The following is a 22,597-nucleotide window of genomic DNA, read 5'->3' on the forward strand; positions in this document are numbered from 1 at the left end:
CCCCGCTTTCCCTGCCCAGTTCACATCAGTGTGGCAGACATTTATCCAGCAACGACGATAGGCCAGGGGCCGGCCCCGCACTTCTGGGGAAATGGAGGTACCACAGTGTCCGTCCTGGGCAGGCCTTGCACTTGGGAGAGGACACAGGCCACTATGTCCCAGACCAATGCAGGCGGGTGTATGCCGTGGGCCTCGCCAGGCTGCGACGGCACAGAAAGCCCTTCAAGACCCCGGTCATGGGGCCTCCTGTCCCAGGGAAGCTTCTCCCTCCTGGAAGGACACTGAATCAAGGGACCATGGCTCCTGTAGGGACGGAGGGAGGGACACCTGTGACAGACCACACTGGACCTCAGGTCAGCCTCCACTGTCATTGCCGCTGACCTCGCGTGGCCGGGTCGGGAAGGGTCCGGGCGGCAGCCACGGGCTCTACTCCAAGCCGGCACCTCCCTTCTGGAGGCCGGGCCCTGTGAGTTGGTCCAGAAACAGTCTCTCTGGGCACAGGTGCCCCCCTCCGGGCTCCCCATTTTCCTTTCCCATCATCTGGCCTCGGCTGAGGCAGGCCAGCCCCTCAGCCGTGTTTCTGACGACCTTGAGCTGTAGGACGGAGGCTCTCCGGGAGCACGTCTGCCCCTCTGCAGGCTGTGTGAGGAGCAGTGCCCGTCCCACGGCGGCCCTACCTTCCACAGCACGTGGGGACACGAGTCACAGAGCCCCGCTGAGGCCACAAGAAATGCCACGCTCCACGTTCCAGGGTCCCTGAACTCCTGGAGCCCAGCCCCCGAGGGGACTCATCCGTCCTCTGTCCCCTGGCTCGCCCAGCACAGGGCTCGGCCCTCAACTGGGAAACAGTGGCAGCACGGGATGTGCTCCGGGGTTTGGCGGAGGGGGGAGGGGTCGCCGCAGACTCAACTGCCGTCTTAACCCTCGGGGCCTCGGTCTCCCCACTGGTTCCAGGGGAAACTCGTAGGGGCCCCATGAGGGTTCAGAGCCTGCCGCGCCAGGCACCCCGTAAGCACCCGCATAACCCACGTGTGGTTTCCCTGACACAGACCTGCGCCCCCTGGACATCCTGGCAGAGGCCCTCCCTCCAAATGGCGCTGCGGGCGGAATCAGGGTGACACAGGCGAATGGCGTGCGAGGACTCCAGCTCTCGGCCGCCGCCCCCCACGCCATGAGCTTCCCCGCATCGAGGATTTTCTTCCAATGCGACCTCTTCCCTGAAGAATTTTCGATCGTCATAACCTTGAAAGTTCCCAATCTTCCCCCTAAGGTCAGTGATGCTTTTTACTCATGTTCCTTTGTGATGTCCTCACTGCCCCCGCGTACAGCGGGCACGGCCGCCCCAGACTGTGGCCAGGCTCCAGCCAGAGGCTCCTACGGTATCTGTAGGGTCAAGAGTGGCCGGACTCGGTAGGTAGTGAGGTCCCCGTCACAGTGTGTGTGCAAGCAGATCCTGAGACACCGTTTGCTGGGAATTCGTACCGGTAATTCCTGCAGTGGTAATTTTTCTGGTGGGCTGAACCGTCGAAGGCTAGGGATGATGCTTAGAGTTTTTACTTTGCCGTCTCTTCACGGGAAATGTAGACAATAAAACGCTAAGAAGAGGCCCTTTTGGACGTGGTTACCTGCGATCTGCGGTTTCATCCACCTCAGATCCAGCTAATATTCCCATCCCCCCACCAGGCTGGAAGCCCCCCAAGGTGAGGCCCCCAGGGGCCCGTTGCTGCTTCCCCGTGGGGCCCAGGACAGTGCACTTCATAGGTGTGTGACCAGGTCAGAGTCCTCAGTTAGGAAAGGAGGGCCCTTCCGCCCCCGGTCACGGTCCTTGCTGGCTTGCGCTGTGGAAGGCGACACTCCCCGATGCGTCAGTGACGTCTGCTCACGAAAGCCCCTCTCTTTCCTGCCGTCAAGCCTGCCGAGTTTTCTACTCCATTCGCTGCATCTTCCCCTTTCTATAATTTCTGTTTTCTTCTGCTTTACATAAATTCCACTTCTCGGCGTAAAGCCTCTGTCTTGTCAGCTACTGTCCTGAACACGACTCCAATAGTTGGACGCGAGGACTCTACTCTGGACGACTCTGACGTGTGTACCGCCCACGGGCTGGCTGTGCTGTCCGCTTCATCTCTTACTTTCTGCTGTGCTCAGTGATTATTTCTTCGGGTAAAACTTGTGTTGCAGAAATGTCTTTTATCCTAGTGCTTCTACGTGGGGGATTAAACACAGCATGTGGTGAACGCGTCCTATCACCGAGATAGCGCTACCCAGGGGACTCAAATTACGTCACTCCGGGAAGCAGCTTTTATACAAGTGGCTTTCTTTATGTTGTATTTAAAGTTTATTTATGTATTTTGAGAGAGGGAGGGAGGGAGCAGGGGAGGGGCAGGGAGAGACAGGGAGAGAGAGAATCCCAAGCAGGCTCCGCAGCAGGGCTAGAACCCACAAACCCATGCGATTGTGACCCGAACACGGGTCGAAATCAAGAGTCGGACACTTAAGCGACTGAGCCACCCAGCGCCCCAGGTCTTCTCATCCTTAAACGGGGGTGTTTTCCCAAGGATTCATATTTTCTTTAATGCAACAAAATGATGTTCTACAGCCTCTAGACTACCGGTCTGACAGTTATTTTGTTCCTAAGGATCTGTTCATCTAACGTATATAATTTCTTGGCACACAGTTGTTCATAGCATTTCTTTATAATCCTCTTTGTTTCTGTAAAGGCTGACAGCACTGTTCTCTCATTTCTGATTCTCACCGTTTGAGTCTTCTCTCTCGGTCTCTCCGTCTGTCTCTCTCTCCTTGATCAATGTAGCTGAAGGATTGTCAATTTTTTTGATCTTTTCAAAGAACCAGTTTTATTGGCTTTATTGACGTTTCTGTATTATTTTTCCATTCTCTGTTTAACTTATTTATCGTCTGATCTTTATCATTTCCTTCCTTCTGCTTGTCTGCCATGTCTGAAAGTGGAATATAGCAACTTACAGCTGTAAATCTCTAAGAAGCTGCATCCTGTAAGTTCTAGTATTTCGATCTTCACTTTCATTCATTTAAAAGTATTTTTTTAATTTTTAAAAATTTAAAAATTTATTTTTGAAAAAGAGAGTGAGAGATCACAAGCAGGGAGGGGGAGAGAAAGAGGGAGACACGGAATCCGAAGCAGGCTCCAGGCTCTGAGCTATTAGCACAGAGCCCGATGCAGGGCTCGAACCCACAAACCACGAGATCATGACCTGAACTGAAGTCGGATGCTCAACCTTCTGAGCCACCCAGGTGCCCCTAGAAGTATTTTATGATTTCCCTTTTGAATTCGTCTTTGACCTTTTGGTTATTTAGGAGTGTGTTGTTTAGTGTCCACATATTTATGAATTCCCCCAATTTCTTTTCTGTTACTAATTTCTAATTTCATTCCCCTGTGGTCAGAGAACATACTTTGCATTTTTGTATCCATTTTAACATACTGGCGTTTGTTTATGGCCTAGCCTATGCTCTGTCCTATTGGATGTGCCATGTGGATTACTGAAGGACGTACATCTGCTGTTGTTGGTTGGGGTGTCCTACAGATGTCCATTAGGTCTTGCTAGTTTATAGTACTCTTCATGTCCTTGGTGATCTTCTCTCCAGTTGTTCTTTCCATTGTTGAAATTGGGATATTGAGGTCTTCAACTAATGTTATTGAATGGTCTATTTTTTTCCTTTATGTGTGTCAGCTTTTGCTTTGTCTATTTTGGTACTCAGTTATTATTTGCATATGTGTTTATAATTGTTACATGTTCCTCATGGATTGACTTTTTATCATTATAAAATATCCCTCTTTGTCTCTAGTAACAATTTTTGTTTTAAAGTCTACTTTATCTGATGTTGGTAAATATTAATATTTTCTTGTGGCTGGTGTTCGCATATGTTTTTCCTATCCTTTTACTTCCAGTCTAGCTGTATCTTTGACTCTAAAGGGTGTCTCCTATAATGAGTATATAGTTGAATCTCAATTTTATCCAGTCTAACAATCTTCCCCTTGATTGTATTATTTAATTCATTCACAATTGATGTTATTATTGATCCTCGTTTTTCATGGATTTGGCATTTGCAACTTCAGCTACTCACTAAAATTGATCTGTAATCTCAAAGTCAATACTCACAGTGCTTTCACAGTGTTTCATGGACGTGCATTGAGCAGCAAAACATTGGGTGTCCCCACACACAGGTTCCCAGTGGAGGTCAAACAGGTGTCTTGTGCTGTCTATTTAGTGCCACATTTTCCATGATCCTGTGCTTCTTTTGGTGATGTCACTGCTTGACATGGCCTCATTGTGCAAGAAGGCTGCGGTGTGCCTCTTGGAGAAAATACATGTGTTAAATAAGCTTCCTTCGGGTGTGAGTTATGTTGCAATTGGAGGTGAGTTCAGAGAATCAGCAATGAATGCTAGATATTCACTGTGAAATAATAATGTATGTTGAGATATATAATATGATATATATATAGAATATGTGTATAATAAAATATATGTGTCTCTGTCCCTGGTTCTTGCTAATATTTGGTCTTTGACCCCAGTTCCTGACACAGAGCTCCTAAATGCCTTGGGACTTCCTGGGTGGTAGGAATGATTTCTGTTCTAATGAGGTGACTGACTCTGGGTTAGTTTCAGGATGGGGGCTACTCACCAGAACGACCAAGCTTTGGTTAGAAGCTTCATGCTGTAGGCTCCATTCCCATCCTCAGGAAAGGGGAGAGTGGCTAGAAACTTAGTTAATGACAGATCGTGCCTGCATGAGGAAGCCTCCGTAGAAACCCCAACGTGCAGAATTCTGAGAACTTCCAGTCTGGTGAATGTGTCCATGTGCCGAGGAGGGTGGCGCACCCCAACTCCACAGGGAGAGAAGCTCCTGTACTCGCCGCCCCCCCGCCCCCGCCACAGGCCTCGCCTTGCGCATCCCTCCATGCGGCTGTTTATCTGTATCCTTTAAAATAACCTTTGTAACAAATCAGCAATAGAGCTCATCTATTTCCCTAGCAAAGTAATAGACCCGAGGGGGAGGTCACAGGAACCTCCGTTCTGTAGCCAAGTCAGGCAGACGTTGTGGGTAGCTGGGCACCTACTACCGGTGGCTGGCCTCTGAAGTGGGGGCAGTCTCGTGGCCCGCACCCTTAACCTGGGGCCTGCGCTAGCACTGGGGAGTGTCGGAATGGAACTTAATCATGGGGCACCCACGCAGCTGGCGTCAGGAGCGTTATGTGCGGGTGAAGGGAGACGCTGTGTTTTTTCCTGGACACACATGAAACGGCGTTCTGTATTGATCGGTTGATGAAAATGAGACCAGGGGCTCACAGGAACCTGACTCTAGTCCCCCAGGAGCCAAGCGTCAACATTTGCTAATCCAGCGTGAGCGGCGATTTTCCATCACGTGACCGCCGCCCGCGGGGAGAACCAGCCGCAGCTGGAGGGAGCACCTGCTACCACCCCGTTCCACTCCCTCTGCGTCTCGCGTCGCCCGCCCGCGTTCCTCTCGTCCTCCGTTGGCACGTTCCTGTGCACTTAGTGAATGTTTTCTCAGGCGGCTTTTTTATTTAATGATTTTTCACTTAAAAAAAAAGTTTCTCCTAGTGTTTGCTCTCTAGGGCTTACGCGTGTTTATTTTACCTTAGCCGAATTAGCTTCTGATTTATACCAGCTCCACTCCCGTGACATAAAAACATTCTCCTTTTCATACAGGACGCTGTCCCTTCTTGTCCCTTTCGTATGGGATGCTGTCCCTTCTTGTCCCCTTTCGTGGTCTTGCTGTTAACACACACTCCATCGGTCCATGTAAAAAAACCCAATAATGTATTGTTGTAATTATTGCCTAATGCTTTTTATGACTTTGAAGAAGCTGCGAGAAGAAAGGAAAACAAGGGTGAGATGTAAGGCTTTTGCTCTCCTGGCCTTTTCATCATTTCTGGTTCTCTTCCCATTTTCCCGTGGATCCACGTTGCCATCGGCACCCTCGCCGCGACGTGTGTGTCTGCGGGTCTTTTGTGGGTAACTTATTTGAGTGCGTCGAGCCTCCTGGATGTGTAGATTAAAGTTTTTCAATAGATTCGGTAAGTTTTAAGCCACTATTTCTTTGAGATAATAACATTTGTCCACTGAGGGCTGACTGGCAGAGCCCCCAGTCCCATCCATCAGGGGTCAGTGAGGCTTTAAACCCTGAAGCCCCCTGGGCCCCCACAAGCCCCCGCCGGAGGCCTGCAGCTTAGAGTACCATGGCCGAGTGTCCGCGAGGACGTGAGGGGCCACGTGGGGTGTTATGTGCTCACCAGGTCTCAGGTGTGGAAGCAAGCATGGGGCATGAGGCGGTGAAGCAGACACATCGCCCCTCACGGTCATTCGTACGGTGCTAGCCCACGCCTGTGACCCTGGCCCCTTCTGTGAGCCAGTCTCTGCCCCCAGGACTCTTTGCCCTCACACCTGCCCCAGGACTCCCTCCCGGGAGAGCGAGTCCAATCTACGCCCACTGCAAACAGCGGCATCACCCCACACGGTGCATCCTGCCCTGTGGCCAGGCCGGCCGAGCATCGCCAGACCTGTCCTCAGCTGGGCCTCCCTCCCTTGGCTCAGAGCCCAGATTCCAGGACTGCCCCCCTCCTCGTCCCTGCCCTTGGAGACAAGGTCTGTTTACACGGGCAGTCCCCCACGAGATGGAGCCCGGGCTGTCGCTTCCAGAAAATCTCCTGATTGCTACGGTCTCCGCAAAAGCATCAAAGCATCTCTACTGTCTCTCCTCCGGGACGAACGCAGGTCAGGATGGCCTGAGGTCCACTCAAGAGCCTCACAAGCCAGCGGCTCTCGGACTGGGAAGCAGCATAGTGAGCACTCAGCAGAGCACCAAACACCAACAAGGAAGGGGAGCTTCACTCAGCCTGCTGCTGGGACAACACACAGCCGGGAGGTATAAAAGCCGACAGACAGCCGGAGCTCCGCACACACTCACACACACACACACTCACACACCCACACACCCTCCTGCAGCCCCACCGCCCCCGCCATGGCCGCGTCCACCCTGTCCGCCTGCTCCAGCGACCTGAGCTATGGCAGCCGCGTCTGCCTGCCCGGGGCCTCGGACTCCCGCCCCGACTCCCCCTGGCAGGTGGACGACTGCCCAGAGAGCTGCTGCGAGCCCCCGTGCCGCGCCCCGGCCCCCTGCCTGACCCTCCTGTGCGGCCCCTCCTCCCCCTGCCGGGGAGACTGCTGCACCCCTGCGTGCTGCAAGCCCGTCTGCTGCATCCCTGTGTGCTGCAAGCCCGTGTGCTGCACCCCTGTCTGCTGCAAGCCCGTGTGCTGCACCCCTGTCTGCTGCGAGCCCGTCTGCTGCACCCCTGCGTGCTGCAAGCCCGTCTGCTGCACCCCTGTCTGCTGTGAGGACTCCCCCTGCACAACCTCTTCATGCTGCCAGCCATCCTGCTGCACCTCCTCCTCCTGCCAGGAAGACTGCTGCACCCCTGCGTGCTGCAAGCCCGTCTGCTGCACCCCTGCGTGCTGCAAGCCCGTCTGCTGCACCCCTGTGTGCTGCAAGCCCGTCTGCTGCACCCCTGTGTGCTGCAAGCCCATCTGCTGCACCCCTGTGTGCTGCAAGCCCGTCTGCTGCACCCCTGTCTGCTGTGAGGACTCCCCCTGCACAACCTCTTCATGCTGCCAGCCATCCTGCTGCACCTCCTCCCCCTGCCAGGAAGACTGCTGCAAGCCCGTGTGCTGCACCCCTGTGTGCTGCAAGCCTGTGTGCTGTACCCCTGTCTGCTGCGAGGACTCCCCTTGCACAACCTCTTCATGCTGCCAGCTGTCCTGCGGCCCCTCCTCCCCCTGCCAGGGAGACTGCTGCACCCCTGCATGCTGCAAGCCTGTCTGCTGCACCCCTGTGTGCTGCAAGCCCGTCTGCTGCACCCCTGTGTGCTGCAAGCCCGTCTGCTGCACCCCTGTCTGCTGCGAGGACTCCCCCTGCTCAGCCCCCTCCTGCTGCCAGCCCAGCCCCTGCTGCAGGCCCTCCTCCTGCGTGTCCCTGCTCTGCCGCCCCGTGTGCAGGCCCACCTGCTGCACCCCTGTCTGCTGCAAGCCTGTCTGCTGCACCCCTGTGTGCTGTGAGGACTCCCCTTGCTCAGCCCCCTCCTGCTGCCAGCCCAGCCCCTGCTGCAGACCCTCCTCCTGCGTGTCCCTGCTCTGCCACCCCGTGTGCCCCCGCCCTGCCTGCTGTGTGCTCGCCTCGGGCCAGTCCTGCTGCTGATGGGCACGTCCCCCCACTGCTACTGGGACTCCCACCCAAAGTATTCGGAGCCTCGAGCCCAGTCTGGGGTCTCCTTCTGCCCCCAGGTGCCCACCGCAGCAGACAAGGCTGAGCCCTCACTGTTGGGCTGGTTCCCTGGGGCAGCTCCAGCTTCCCGAGGGCCCTGTGTGTCACCCGGTGTCTTCCTCTCTATCATAGCTGGATTGAGGTCACTTTGTCCTGTCCTACGTGAACGACCTATCTGTTAACCAATAAAGTCACCGTCAGCCCCTCCGAAGGCCTCGAATGCGCGTCTCGGCCAGCAGGGAAGGGCTGCGATGTTGCACGCGGGTGGGGCTGCTCTGAGAGGCCTGGAGTCGCGTCCATCACAATAGCACCGTCGGGCAGGGCGGCCACCCGCACCCCCTGCTGGGCCTCCTGCGCTGGCTGTCCCCCCGGCAGCCCCACAAGCCTGCCCACCTGGGAGGCCCCTAGAGCCCTTCACCAGTGAGGGACGGAGGGCCATCTGTCGGGCCCTGAGCCTTTGCCAGGGACAAAGGAGGCCCGGTTAATAGAGCTTCCGCCTTGGGGGCATGCATGGTGCCAGCCACTCTCCGGTGGCCCTCGGCACAGGGGCGAGCGCTTACCTCTGTGTGAAGACGCCGGGAGCATGAGTGCTGTGCGCGGTGATGACGGGAGCCCGTGTCGGTCAGGATGCTCCAGAGACACAGCCAATAGGATGTGTGCGTAAACATGCGGCGGTTTTGAGGCATAGGTTCACGTGAGTGCGGGGGCCGGCAAGTCCAAAATCTGCAGGGCAGGCTCCCCAGGGATGAGCTGATGTTGGAGCTTGAGCCCAGAGATGGTCTGCTGGTAGACCCCGGCTACCTCTTGGGGGACCTCTGTCTGTGCGCCGAGTCCTTCAACTGATTGGGTGAGGCCCACCCACCATATGGCAGATAATCTGCTTCACTCAGAGCCGACCGATGTAAATACCAGTCTGGGCCTTCACAGCAATGTTTGTATGTGTTTGACCAAACAACTGAGCATGATGGCCTGGCCAAGATGATGCATAAAATTAACCATCTCCCCGGACCAACAGCCCAGGGTCTGGGGTACTGAAAATGGTGGGTCTCATTGGGCTGTCCCCTCAGGATTTCAAGTGTTCAGGCAGGTCGCCTTGTTGGAAGAAACGGGGAGGAGGGATTCCCACCGGCCCTACAGGCACGGTGCCCAGCAGGCACGTGCCCTGGGCCACGATGATCCCCAGTGAGGAGGGGCCACGTCTGGGAGGCCTCACAAGCCCTCTGGCCACATTCGAGGGAAACCATGCCTGGCAACATTGTGATGCACCAACCTGCGGTCAGAAGGAAGCAGGTGTCCCTTGGGGAGCGTTTCCTGGCACAAAACATTGTGACTCCTGGATGGCTGGCCGGCCAGTCACCCGGGATCCCTGTGGATGCCAACATGCCCCCCCACTGTGGTGCAGGGCGTGTCCTGTCCCTCGTCCCCGGTCCCCAAGTCGCTCGGTGAACAGCCACACCCACCCACCCAGCAGCCTGGCCTCTCCCTGGGCGCCGCCCCTCCCCTCCTCTGCCCCATCTCACTGAGCTTCAGCTTCTGGCCCCCACCCCACCCTCCCTGCCAGGACGGCCCAGGCGCCCAGCCCCGTCCTGCTTCTCCCTGAAGACCCCTCCTCCCCTTCTTCCTCTGCCCTCCCTGGCGGGCGCCTGCCGTTGACTTGTGGTCCCTTCGACCCCCAGAACCGCTTGCTCCCGAGTCCCAGTCGGCCAGACTGGCACGTGCCCTGGGGCCCGAAGCGACTCTGGGTTCTGCAAAGTGCTGCGGATCAGAGCAGGGGCGCTTCCCTGGGCTCTGACCCGGGATGAGAAGAGAGGAAGGGCACCTTTAGTCTCACCGACCTGCACCCGAAATCCAGCGTTTCAAGCGGTTGTGAACAGCCAGCAGCCCCGAGTGGATCAGCAGGGCCCGAGACTTCGCGGCCGCGGACGTCAGGTGTGCGGGCCTCACGGGGACAGCTGGCCCCACACTTACCGATGGCCGGGCGGCCGGCACCCACCCCGCAGGACATCACCTGGGGCTCACTGGAGGAGTGTGCTAAATCACTCGCTTGTTTTCAAGTTTCAACGTGCCTTCCTGTAATCGGTGCCCTTTGATTTCCATCAGGTTTTTTCTGTCTTCATTTAGAACCAGCTGAAGGCTTCTCAAGCTGGCGGGGAGGGGGGGCAGGCACAGAAAGGGTCGGGGCGCCCAGCACCCTCTGGCCGTGAGCAGCTCTCTGTCTGTGGCTCTGACCACCAGCAGGACGGTGGTCAGCCCCGCTCGCCCACGGGTTCCCGGAGGTGAGGCGCAGCCCCGTGACGCCCCGACTCTCAGGAAGGACCGTGTGTGTGTCCCTGTCGTTTGTGGACCCTTAATTCTCGAGGGGCCCTTCCCTGTCAGCCACGGTGTCTTTTCATTTGTCCCTCGTGGTTTTCACGGCAGGTGTGTACGACCTGACCGGAGAGTCGGAGGGCCCCCGAGGGAGGGCGGGCGGCAGGGAGAGCTGCCCAGTGAGCCCCCGACGTGCAGGAGGCGGGCGGTCCCCACTCCGGGTCAGCGGCACCTCAGCGGGAGGCGGGAGGCAGCTGAGTGCGGCACACGGCCAAGCACTCCTCAAGGCCCTGTTGGCTCCTGGGGTCGTGATGGTACCACCATCTTTCTGGGTTTCGATATGACGAACCGTTTCGAGAGTTTTGTTGTCTAATAAAAAATAGTAGATGAAATGTACTTTGGGTGTTTTTTTTTTTTAGTTTATTTATCTTAGAGAGAGAGAGAACATGAGTGGAGGAAGGGCAGAGAAAGGCAGAGAGAGAGAGAATCCCAAGCAGACTCTGAGCTGTCAGCGCAGAGCCCGACTCGGGGCTCAGACCCACAACCCGTGAGCTCGTGACCTGAACCAAAGTCGAGAGTTGGGCGCTTAACTGACTGAGCCCCCCAGGCGCCCTGCCCTGATAGATGAAATGTCCTTCGAAACCGACGGCTGAGCCCTGCCTGCTGTCATTTTCTTTTTGTTTCTGCTGCTTCTTGTCTTTAAAATACCCACCATGGATGTTTTTCTTCTATTTTCCCTGCTGTTTTGAAAGACATACATCCTGTTTTCAGTCACACTAGTGAATGTCTAAGTCTCCCTTCATATTTGTGTTTCAACTGGTCGAGTCACGAATCAATGATACGGCGTGAGAAATTCCTCCTTGAGACGGAATTGGGTGTTTCTCCCACCATCTGGCCGCGCCCCACGCCTTTCAGCTTTCTGGGATCATCTGAAGGGCCACCGTCTGACAGAAACATGGTACGAGCCACATATGTTTTACAGCCATCCCAGCAGCCGCATTTAAAAGTGAAAAAGAGGGGACGCCTGGGGGGCCCGGGGGGTTAAGCGTCCGACTTCGGCTCAGGTCACGATCTCACGGTCCGTGAGTTTGAGCCCCATGTCGGGCTGTGTGCTGACAGCTCGGAGCCTGGAGCCTGCTTCCGATTCTGTGTCTCCCTCTCTCTCTCTGCCCCTCCCCTGTTCATGCTCTGTCTCTCTGTGTCTCAAAATAAACATTAAAAAAAATAAACTTGTAAAAACGCTTGGACGCTTAACAGACTGAGCCACCCAGGCGCCCCCCCAACCCTTTTTTAATTTCTTTGACTGTTGTTTTGATCTTAGCTGCTCCTCTCCCTCTCTGGCCACTGGGTTATCGCGTTTGGTCTCAGCTGAACACCCCGTCCGTGCGTTACATGCTGTCTGACCACATCTGTGGCTGTTTTCTTGTGTTTTGGGGGTACCACCAGCGTTTGTCCTTCCGACTGCTGACATGATTGCTCTTTCCTGCCTCTGTTGTGAGTCTTTAATCCAGCTGCTTGGTGTTCAATTTCCTTGAACACTTGCTGTCTTCCACCATTTTCTTAGGAATGAGGAAGTCCTGGTTAGAGCGTAGATCCCGTATGCGCTGGCTTCAGTCCCGCGTCAGCCACGTTGGGCTGCATGACCTTGAGTAGGTTGCTTAACCTCTCTGTGCCCAGGCTCCCTCCTCTGTTCATTCGCAGTATGGAATGACGTGTCACTTAGTTGATGTGAAAATTAAGTGGGTTACCAGATGTGAAATGCTCAGAGCCCCCACTGACTCAGAAAATGGTAGCTAATGTCACCAACATCGTCATTAGTGCTATTTTGAGGGTCTTCTCCTAAGACGTTGAATTCCCGCCCCCCCCCCCCCCCATCACCTGCACACGATGGCTTTCTGTTCTGGGTTCACTGGGACCATATCTTCTTGCATCCCACGTCGCCTGACGTCTTCTTTTGAGCGTTGCTGTGGATCCACGAGTGTCCATCACTCTCACGCAGTCTTCAGGAGATGTGCTCTCTCTGTCCACACTGTGTGCTCTGGGGCATTGTCCTGGGGTGAGGGGGTGCTGTGTTCAGCCATGGGGCGTGGAGGGCACAGGCACCCGCTGAAGACCACCTGTGCATGAGTGCAATATCGATGGAAACTGAATGGCCAAGCAGCGTACTGGTCCTGCGCCCTGGGACCCCCACGGTTGCATCTCAGCCCCTCCACGAGCCCAGACCCGTCGTGGAGTTTCACAGCGTCCCCCTCTAGTCCCTTAATGCTCCTTGCAGAGAGAGAAGGAAGGGAGAGGCAAAGAAGGTACTGGTAGAGAAGCTGCCGATCGCTGACACGGACAATGAGGGGAGCAGCCTCACTGGAGGCCCCCCGGACCCCCCAGGAAGTGTGATAAGGGGACATCATGAGCCACGTGACGTGCGTGGATTCGACAACCCCAGTGAAATGGACAAGAATGTATTTCTCCACTCAAGAGGAAATACATAAGCCGAACAGCCCCGTTCTATTAAAGACATTGGATGTGTCCGTAAGAACCTTCCCGCAGCCCGCCCGTCCTTCAGCAGGCGAACCGTAAAGCGGGACAGGGCATCGGACCACAGAACCGTGCCTGCGTCTCAAGGGAGCCAAGTACGAGAAAACCTCCGACAGTGGCCTGCTGCGTGATTCCACTTCGGCAACGGCCTCGGTACAGCCAAGGAGTAGAGGTGGAGAGGTGGGTGTGCGAGGCCAGGGATGCATGTGCTGGGTGTGGGGTGTGGCCGTCAGGGGCACTGGAGGGGGCCTCCGGTCGCGCCCACACTGACCGCGGTGGCCGTATGATCCACAAATACGAACACTGCAGAGAGGCACATGCGTGCCCACACAGAGACACACGCACACTGAGATGCACACACACACACACACACACACACACACACACAGACCGATGTGGGTAAATGTGGTGGGATCTTGGGTGGCCGATCTCCTGGTTGTGACTTGTGCTAACGTTACACAAGTGGCCATCACTGAGGGAAATGCGTAAAGGGCGACAGGAGCTCCCGGTATAATTTTTTATAACTTCTGGTGAATCTATAATTTCAAACAAATCCACGTAGAAACCCCCAGGCCCACGTGGCTTCACTGCTGGGTTCTATCAGGGGGACACCGTTGCCAGGGCAGGATCCTGCAGACCCGCCGTCCGCCTCCTGGCTGGCACAAGACGCTGTCCCCTGCTGTTGCCCCGTCACCCCTCGAGCTTACACCAGGGCACCGCCCAGATCCCCGTCAATGCCACGGAATCGCCAAAATCTCTGAGAGTTGTCCTGTGCTGTCATCACTGCTTCTGTGACACCCACACCGCCTCCCCCATGGGAGCACCATGCACCCATGGGCGTAAGAGACAGACCCGCCCCGGCTGCCTGCCTCCCTCCTGGGGCTGCCGTCTGTGTGCTGGGACCCTCACGCCCCGCGGCCACACCCCCGCATCTCTGCCGCGGGTGTGCATATGACAGACCAACGACCCCAGGCTCCCAGTGGCACCAGGTGCCTGCGACGCTGCCCTCTGCTCCCGCCCAGCACGTGGCCCCCCCCACGGGACCTGATGTCCTCCTGGGCCCCCTGGGGCAGTGGGAGCAGGTCTGCACCTTTCTCCCACGTAACCCGTGGAACCCGGTGCAGCCACAAGCTGCCCCATGGGGGGCCGTCACGGCCGTCTGCCACAGGGAGGCACGGACACCCACTTCCCTGACTCCCCACAGGGACCCCGGCTTCCCCGAGGGCCAGACCCCAGTCAGGCGGTCATCAGAACCTCCTGGGCAACTGACTCATCTAATGTGGCTTCCCTGACCTGGCACCACACCAACAAGGAAGGGGGTGAGGCTCCTGTGGGGACAACACAAGCCCGGGGCAGATATAAAAGCCATGGCGTCCCAGGGTACCCGGCACACATACGCACTCCTCATGCACACACCCACACCCACACCCACTCCCTCCTGCAGCCCCACCGCCCCCGCCATGGCCGCGTCCACCCTGTCCGTCTGCTCCAGCGACCTGAGCTATGGCAGCCGCGTCTGCCTGCCCGGGGCCTCGGACTCCTGCCCCGACTCCCCCTGGCAGGTGGACGACTGCCCAGAGAGCTGCTGCGAGCCCCCGTGCCGCGCCCCGGCCCCCTGCCTGACCCTCCTGTGCGGCCCCTCCTCCCCCTGCCGGGGAGACTGCTGCACCCCTGCGTGCTGCAAGCCTGTCTGCTGCACCCCTGTGTGCTGTAAGCCTGTCTGCTGCACCCCTGTGTGCTGCACCCCTGTGTGCTGCAAGCCCGTCTGCTGCACCCCTGTCTGCTGTGAGGACTCCCCCTGCACAACCTCTTCATGCTGCCAGCCGTCCTGCTGCACCTCCTCCCCCTGCCAGGGAGACTGCTGCACCCCTGCGTGCTGCAAGTCTGTCTGCTGCACCCCTGTGTGCTGCAAGCCCGTCTGCTGCACCCCTGTGTGCTGCAAGCCCGTGTGCTGCACCCCTGTGTGCTGCAAGCCCGTCTGCTGCACCCCTGTCTGCTGTGAGGACTCCCCCTGCACAACCTCTTCATGCTGCCAGCCGTCCTGCTGCACCTCCTCCCCCTGCCAGGAAAACTGCTGCACCCCTGTGTGCTGCAAGCCCATCTGCTGCACCCCTGTCTGCTGCACTCCTGTCTGCTGCGAGGACTCCCCCTGCTCAGCCCCCTCCTGCTGCCAGCCCAGCCCCTGCTGCAGACCCTCCTCCTGCGTGTCCCTGCTCTGCCGCCCCGTGTGCCCCCGCCCCGCCTGCTGCGCCCTTGCCTCCTCCTGCTGCCGCCCGGCCTCCTGCGTGTCCCTGCTCTGCCGCCCCGTGTGCAGGCCCACCTGCTGCACCCCTGTCTGCTGCACCCCTGTGTGCTGTGAGGACTCCCCCTGCTCAGCCCCCTCCTGCTGCCAGCCCAGCCCCTGCTGCAGACCCTCCTCCAGTGTATCCCTGCTCTGCCGCCCCGCGTGCCCCCGCCCTGCCTGCTGCGGCCCCGCCTCAGGCCAGTCCTGCTGCTGATGGGCACGTGCCCCCAGGGCCAGCCGGGCTCAGGTCCCACCTGGTGACTCTGGTCCTCCTGGCCACCCATCAGGCCTGACCTTGACCTCCTGCCTCCCAGGAACGCTGACCCCGCAGCTTCCTGGGGCTTCTGCTCCCAGGAGGCACCTGCACCTGTTCTGGGTCACCTGTCCTTCTTGCCTCCTTTCTCTGCTTGGGTCACTTGGCTTTGACTCCTAACCTGTCAGCACCTCTTCAGGAAGCCCAATAAACTCACTTCACCGGCCGATTTGTTTCCTTTCATCTGACCCTCATGGGGGTGCGGAGACCCCAGGGTTTTGCCCAGACAGGGTCTCCTCCAGCCACGAACATTTCTAGGAAGGAGGGACTGAGCAGTCCCAGAGGCGGGGCCTACCTCGTGTGGGCAGGGCCACGGGTGGGGCTCACGCCCTGGCCCAGGAAGCTCTGCCGGTGGGCCCAGTGCTCAGGGCTTCCCAGGCTGGTCACCTGCACACGGGTCATGGTCTGGGGGTTCTCAGCCCCTGGCCCGTTTCCACCCACAGCCCCATCTGGGCAAACAGGCCCCAGACAAGTGGGTCTGGGTGCTCCACGGAGTTCTCCCATAGGGAGGACATCCTCTATGGGCCTGGGGTCGTCCTGTGTTCCTCCCACGGGCTCTACCCATTTAGCAGAAAGGTGATGGAGCGGGGGAGGCAGTGCTCCAGCCAAGATGGGGTAACGGGGACGGGATTCCTTCCCACCTGGGCCAACTCTGAAAGTTGACAAGATCATGAAGCAAGGGTGTCAGATCCCGGGCCCAAGACGCGTGGAACCAGTGCACTTGTGAGGGAGATAAGCAAGGTTCCTGTCACTGTTGGTACCCTCACCACCTGGACAGGATCTCCAGCCCCCGTGCAGGAGGGCGAACCCCACGGAACTCCAAGGACCCCGAGTTCCATAGATGGCCTTGGGGAAAGCCCGGGCAGACAGTGTTGGGGTCAGAGTGCTGGAGAAGAGGCCCCGTCCCAGCGGTCTCCCCACCTGAGACCCTCTGTGCTCTGCCGTGTCCCCTCCCCGGCCCTGGAGCCCACGCTTCTGCTTTCTGTCTCTGAAGCTCCTCACATAAGTGGAATCACATTTCACTCGGCCCAGTGTCCTCATGCCTCATCCGTGTTCTAGTCAGACTTGCTTCCCTTTACGGCTGAATAACGTTCCACGGTATGGATGGGCCACATCTGCTCATCCATCTATCTGCTGAGGGCACCGGGGTCACTGTGAACATGTGTGTCCAAGCATCTCTTCGAATCCCTACTTGCAGTTCTTCTGAGCATATTCCCAGTATAATCCCCAGACCATAGAGTAAGTCCGTTGCTACTCCTTCAAGAACCACCACACAAGCTTCCACAGTAGCTGGGCCTTTTCTCACTCCTACTAATGACACGCGAGGACTTCGGTTTGTCCACGTCCTCATCAACACTTATTTTCTCCTTGTTACATATGTAGATTACGTGTTATCTCCTCGTTGTGTTTCTATTTGCGTGAATATTCTATATAATATAATATATATTCTATATTATTCTATATTATTCTATATTATTCTATGGACGTAAGGTGGCTTCTCATGGTAGTTTTGATTTGTGTTTCTCTAGTGATTAGTAACGTGGAGCCTCTTTCACATGCTTATAGGTCACGCAATTTGTACTTCTTCTTTGGAAAAATGTCCATTCAAGTCCTTTGCTCATTTTGGAATTGGGTTGTTTTGCTTCTTGTTGTTGAGTTTTGGGAATTCTCCACACGTGTTATGTATAATTTCTTATCACATGATTTTCAAATATTTTCTCTCATTTTATTTAGGTTACCTTTTCTTCTCCATTGGTATTGCCTTCTGATGCAAAATATTTACAATTTTTGTGAAGGCCACTTTTTGTATTTTTCGTATGTTGCCTGTGCCTCTGGTATCACATCCAGGAAATCACCGCGAAATCCAATGTTGCAAAGCTTTTGTCCTGTGTTTTCTTCTAAGAGTTTTATAGTTTCAGGTCTTCCTTTTAGGTCATGGGTCTATTTTGAGTTCATTTTTGTGTATGGTGTGAGGTAAGAGTCCACTTACCTTCTTTTGCCTGGGGATAGTCAGTTTTGCCTGCACCGCTTGCTGAAGAGACTGTCATTTTTCCATTGAATGGACTCGGAGCTCTTTCAAAAATGATTTCACCTAATATGTTTATTTCTGGACTCTATTCCATTGGTCTGTATGTCTGTTTTTATGCCAGTATCACCTGTGTTCATTATTGTAGCTTTGTAGTGGTTTTTTTTTTTTCACATAATTTATTGTCAAGTTAGCTAACCTACAGCGCGTACAGGGTGCTCTTGGCTTTGGGAGTAGATTCCCATGATTCATCGCTTACATACGACACCCAGTGCTCATCCCAACAAGTGCCCTCCTCAGTGCCCATCACCTGTTCCCCTCCCCCATCAACCCTCAGTTTGTTCTCTGTATTTAAGAGTCTCTTATGGTTTGCCTTCCTATAGATTTGTAGTTTTGAAATCAAGGAGTGGGAGTCCTCTAGCTTTGTTTTGTTTTTTTTTCAGGATTGTTTTGGCTATGCAGGATCCCTTGATTCCACATGAATTTAAGGATGGGGTTTTAGGTTTCAGTAAAACACCTCACTGAGATTTCAGTAGTGATTGTGTTACATCTGTAGATTGCCTGAGATGACAGTGATATCGTAACGATATTGAGTGTTCCAATCCTTGAACATGGAATGCCTTTCCATTTATTTGTCTTCCTTACTGTGTTTCAGCAATGTTTTGTAGTTTTCGTTGTACAGCTTTCACCTCCGTGGTTGTTAATTCATTTTACTTTATTCTTTTTTGGTGCAATCGTAAATGGAATTGTTTTATACATTCCTTTTGGGGTTGTTCATTAGCAATGTATGGAAACGCAACTGAATTTTGACTTTGTATCCTGCTGTCTTTCTGAACTCATTTGCTAGTGCTAACGGGTCCTTAGGGTTTTCTACAAATAAGATCACAGTGCCTGTGAACAGAGTCGATTTTACTTCTTCCCTTCCAATTTGGGCTACTGTATTTTATTCTCTAACTATTCTCCTAGAACTTGCAGTCCTGTGGTGAATAGAGGCAGTGAAAGTGGGCATCTCTGTCTGTCCTGATCTTACAGGAAAAGCTCTCAGTCTTTCACTGTTGAGTATGATGTTTCTTGTGGGATTTTCACATATATATTTTATTTTGTTGAGGTAGTTCCTTCTACTCCTAATTTGTTGAGTGTTTTATCATGAGAGGGTGTTGAACTTTTTCAAATGCTTTTTCCACATCAGTTGAGATGATCATGTACTTTTTTCTTTCTTCTGGTAATGTTGGCTATTATATTGACTGGTTTTCATATGTGGAACCACCCTTAAATTCGAGAAATAGGTCCTCCTTGGTTGTGGTGCATAATTCCTTTACTCTGCTGCTGAATTCAATTTGCTAGTGTTTTATGGAAGATTTTTGCATCAATGTTCATAAGGGATATTGTTTTGTAGTTTTCTGTTCCTGTAGTGTCTTTGCCTGGCTTTGTTGTCACAGGATTATAAATCTCATAAGATGAGTTGGGGAGTGTTCCCTCCTGTTTAACTTTTTTAAAGTTTATAGTGAACTAGGAACGATTGAATAAACTCTGAACCTGATATAAGGCATCTATGAAAAACTTACAGCCAACATCATACTTAATTGTAAAAGACTGAATGCTTTCTGCTAAAGATCAGGAAGAAGATACAGATGTCCTCTCTCACTGTTCCTGTTCAACATCACGCTGAAGCCTTACCTGTGCAACAAGCAAGGAAAAGAAATAAAACGCATGCATATTGAAAATGAAGAAATGCAGTTGTCTCCATTCCCAGAGGACATGATCATCCACATAGAAAACCCCCAAGAATAAACAAAAAAACTCCTAGAAATATAAGAGAGTTTGGCAAAGTTGAAGTATGTAAGCCTAAAATAATAAAAATTAATTCATTTTTTTTTATTAAAAATTTTTTTTGACATTTATTTATTTTTGAGAGAAAGAGAGAGCACAGACAGGGAAGTTTCAGAGAGAGAGGAAGATACAGAATCTGAAGCAGGCTCCAGGCTCTGAGCTGTCAGCACAGACCCCGACGTGGGGCTGAACTCACAAACTGCGAGATCATGACCTGAGCCAAAGTTGGATGCTTAATTGACTGAGACACCAGGTGCCCCCAAGTTAATTCATTTCTTTTTTTTTTTTAATTTTTTTAAATGTTTTGCTTATTTTTGAGAGAGAGAGACAGAGTGTGAGCAGGGGAGGAGCAGACAGAGAGGGAGACACAGAATCCAAAGGAGCCGGATACGGGGCTGGAACTCACAAACCACAAGATCACGACCTGAGCTGAAGTCGGATGCTCAACTGACTGAGCCACCCAGGAGCCCCAATTCATTTGTAGATAATAGCAATAAAGAATTGAAACTGAAAATTTTTGTTTAAAAGTTTGATTTACAACAGAATGAAAAATGAAAGCTTAGGTATAAATCTCACAGAATGTGTGCCAGAGAATGATAAAAAATACTGATGGGAGTAATTTAACAAGACGTAAATAAACAGAGAGCTCGACTATGTTCTAGGTTACGGTCGAGTAATTGTCGTGACGTCAGTTACCTCCAGACTGATCCACAGATTCAAGGCAATCCCAGCAAGAGATTTTTGTCAATCTGAACAAGCTAATTCTAAAATTATTTGGAAAGGCAAAGAAGCTCCACTACCCAAACCATGTGAATATGATGAACAGAGTTAGTGGAGCTCACCACCTGATTCAGATCTGCTTTAAAACTATAGTAATCAAGACAATGTGATGTCGGCAAAGGGACAGAAGCGTGCAGATTAATGAAACAGGATAGACACACACACCCACACGAAAACAGGCAACTGATTTCTGACACATCAGTGACACAGTGTGTTTGGAACATCTAGATGTCCATATGCAAAAAAAAAAAAAAAAAAAAAGTGAATCTTGACCCATACCTTACACTTAGTGTAAAAACGTAATCAAAATTGATCCTGGGCCTAAATGTAAAATGTGAACGTTTTAAACTTGCAGAAGAAAACACAGGAGAACATTGTGACCGTGTGTTGGGCGGAGTTCTTAGGTTTAATACCAAAGGCATGGTCTGAAAAAGACGAAAATTGATAAATTGGACTTTACCCATGTTAACTCTGAATGCTCCTCAAAAAAGCTGGTAAGATACACAACATACAGATCCGTGTCCATCGACCGTGTCCGTGATCAGTAGGGCTTCCGGTCAACAGCAGGCAAGAAACAGTTAAGGTCTTGGGGAGTCAAAGTTATACACAAATGTTTGACGGTAACTCCCGTGTTAGCCGGGGCTCCACCGTATGCATCCGCAGTGCATAAAGGACTCTCAAATTCAATGTCAAGAAAACCTACAAAGGGGAGGGGCCTGAGCCCTTGCAGAAATACCAAAAAGACGCATGGATGGCAAATAAACACGTGAAACGATGCTCGACGCCGTTCGTCATCAGGGCAATGCAGAGGCAAATACAGGAAGATACCCCTGCTCACAGATTAGAATGGCTACTGTTTAACAGAAAGCCGGCAGCCTCAAGTGCTGCCAATGATACACGGCCACTAGGGCTCTCCGTGCTGTTGGGAGGGGGAGGGTACGCAAAAAGGCACAGCCACTGTGCAAAACAGTTTGGCTGCTATTTATTTATTTATTTAGAGAGAGCATGTGCACAAGCAGGGGAGGGGCCGAGAGAGAGGGAGGGAGAGAATCCCAAGCAGGCTCGGTGCTATCAGCACAGGGTCCGATGCAGGGCTTGGAGCCACGAACTGTGCGATCATGACCTGAGCCGAGATCGAGAGATGCGTAACCACCCAGGCGCCCTGTAGTTTGGTGGTTTCTTATCACGTTAAACAGGCTCTTGCCCTGTGACCCAGCGACGCCACTCCTAGGTGCTTACCCTGGAGAAATAAAAACTCGCTGCATTGCAAAAACCTGCACACGATGTTTGTGGCAGCCTGTTCATAACCCTCAAAAGCAGGAAGCAATGAAAATGTCCTTCACCCGGAGCGCCTGGGGGTCTCAGTCGGTTAAGCGGCCGACTTCGGCTCCGGTCACGATCTCGCGGTCCGTGAGTTCGAGCCCCGTGTCGGGCTCTGTGCTGACAGCTCAGAGCCTGGAGCCTGTTTCAGATTCTGTGTCTCCCTCTCTCTGACCCTCCCCTGTTCATGCTCTGTCTCTCCCTGTCTCAAAAATAAATAAAACGTTAAAAAAAAATTTTTTTAAAAAGAAGAAAAAAAAAAAGAAAATGTCCTTCACCCGTCGACAGAATAATCAAGTTGTGGTACGTCCATACAGTGGAGTCCACTCAGCAGTAAAGAGAAGAGAACTGTCAGTTCACAACATGCATGAAGCCCAGTGCATTCTGCTAAATGAAAGAAGCCAGACCCGGAAGGCTGCATACTGTATGCATAGGACACTCTAGAAAAGACACAACTGTAGTGACTGAGAGTCAGTGGTGGCAGGGATTTGGGATGGGGAACACGAGGGGCTTCCGCATGGTGCCGCCACAGAACTAGTGAAACGTAGAGGGACGCGGGGTGGGACAGTGAACAGTTGCTCTATAGATTCTGTAAGGCCAAGCGGCCAAAATTCTTCCCCTGAAGACATCGAGGACTGCAATCTGCTCTTTGCTGAATTTTTTTTTTTTTTTTTTTTTTTGCTCTTGATTATTTGTTATGTTCTGCTTCTCTTTGTTTCTGCACCGAGTTTTGCTGGCCCACGGAGTCACGTCTGCGTTCATAGACGGTGTGGGAGTAGCAGGTTCTCGGAGCAGCCGCGAACCTTCCCGTCCCGTGCACCAGAGGGCTCAGTGCTGCCGCGTAATCGATCCCATCTCCCTCCAGCTTTGCAGATGTGGTTCCAGGTCTTTA

At 53.5% G+C, this 22,597-nt stretch overlaps 3 protein-coding genes across 3 annotated transcripts in view; all 3 read left to right on the top strand.

Annotated features, from left to right (window-relative positions):
- Positions 1-22,597, top strand: part of TSPEAR (thrombospondin type laminin G domain and EAR repeats) — a 157,233-nt gene that overhangs the window by 102,902 nt on the left and 31,734 nt on the right. Inside the window, exon 2 of the mRNA XM_053903016.1 lies at positions 1,050-1,270. Coding sequence (XP_053758991.1) covers positions 1,050-1,270 — 221 coding nt within the window. The remainder of the gene's footprint in view (positions 1-1,049; positions 1,271-22,597) is intronic.
- LOC109256900 (keratin-associated protein 10-8-like) lies at positions 6,647-8,520 on the top strand. The gene has a single exon (XM_053902993.1). The coding sequence runs from the start codon at positions 7,018-7,020 to the stop codon at positions 8,245-8,247; it is 1,230 nt and encodes a 409-aa protein (XP_053758968.1). The 5' UTR covers positions 6,647-7,017; the 3' UTR covers positions 8,248-8,520.
- On the top strand, positions 14,412-15,915 carry LOC128777213 (keratin-associated protein 10-7-like). The gene has a single exon (XM_053903001.1). The coding sequence runs from the start codon at positions 14,520-14,522 to the stop codon at positions 15,648-15,650; it is 1,131 nt and encodes a 376-aa protein (XP_053758976.1). The 5' UTR covers positions 14,412-14,519; the 3' UTR covers positions 15,651-15,915.

This window comes from Panthera pardus, unplaced genomic scaffold, assembly GCF_024362965.1.
Source record: "Panthera pardus isolate Hobbes unplaced genomic scaffold, ASM2436296v1 HiC_scaffold_16, whole genome shotgun sequence".
NCBI classification, from domain to species: Eukaryota; Metazoa; Chordata; class Mammalia; order Carnivora; family Felidae; genus Panthera; species Panthera pardus.

Excerpts from the sequence above, each read along its gene's own strand:
- LOC109256900 (XM_053902993.1), top strand. The coding sequence starts at position 7,018 with ATGGCCGCGTCCACCCTGTCCGCCTGCTCCAGCGACCTGAGCTATGGC.
- LOC128777213 (XM_053903001.1), top strand. The coding sequence starts at position 14,520 with ATGGCGTCCCAGGGTACCCGGCACACATACGCACTCCTCATGCACACA.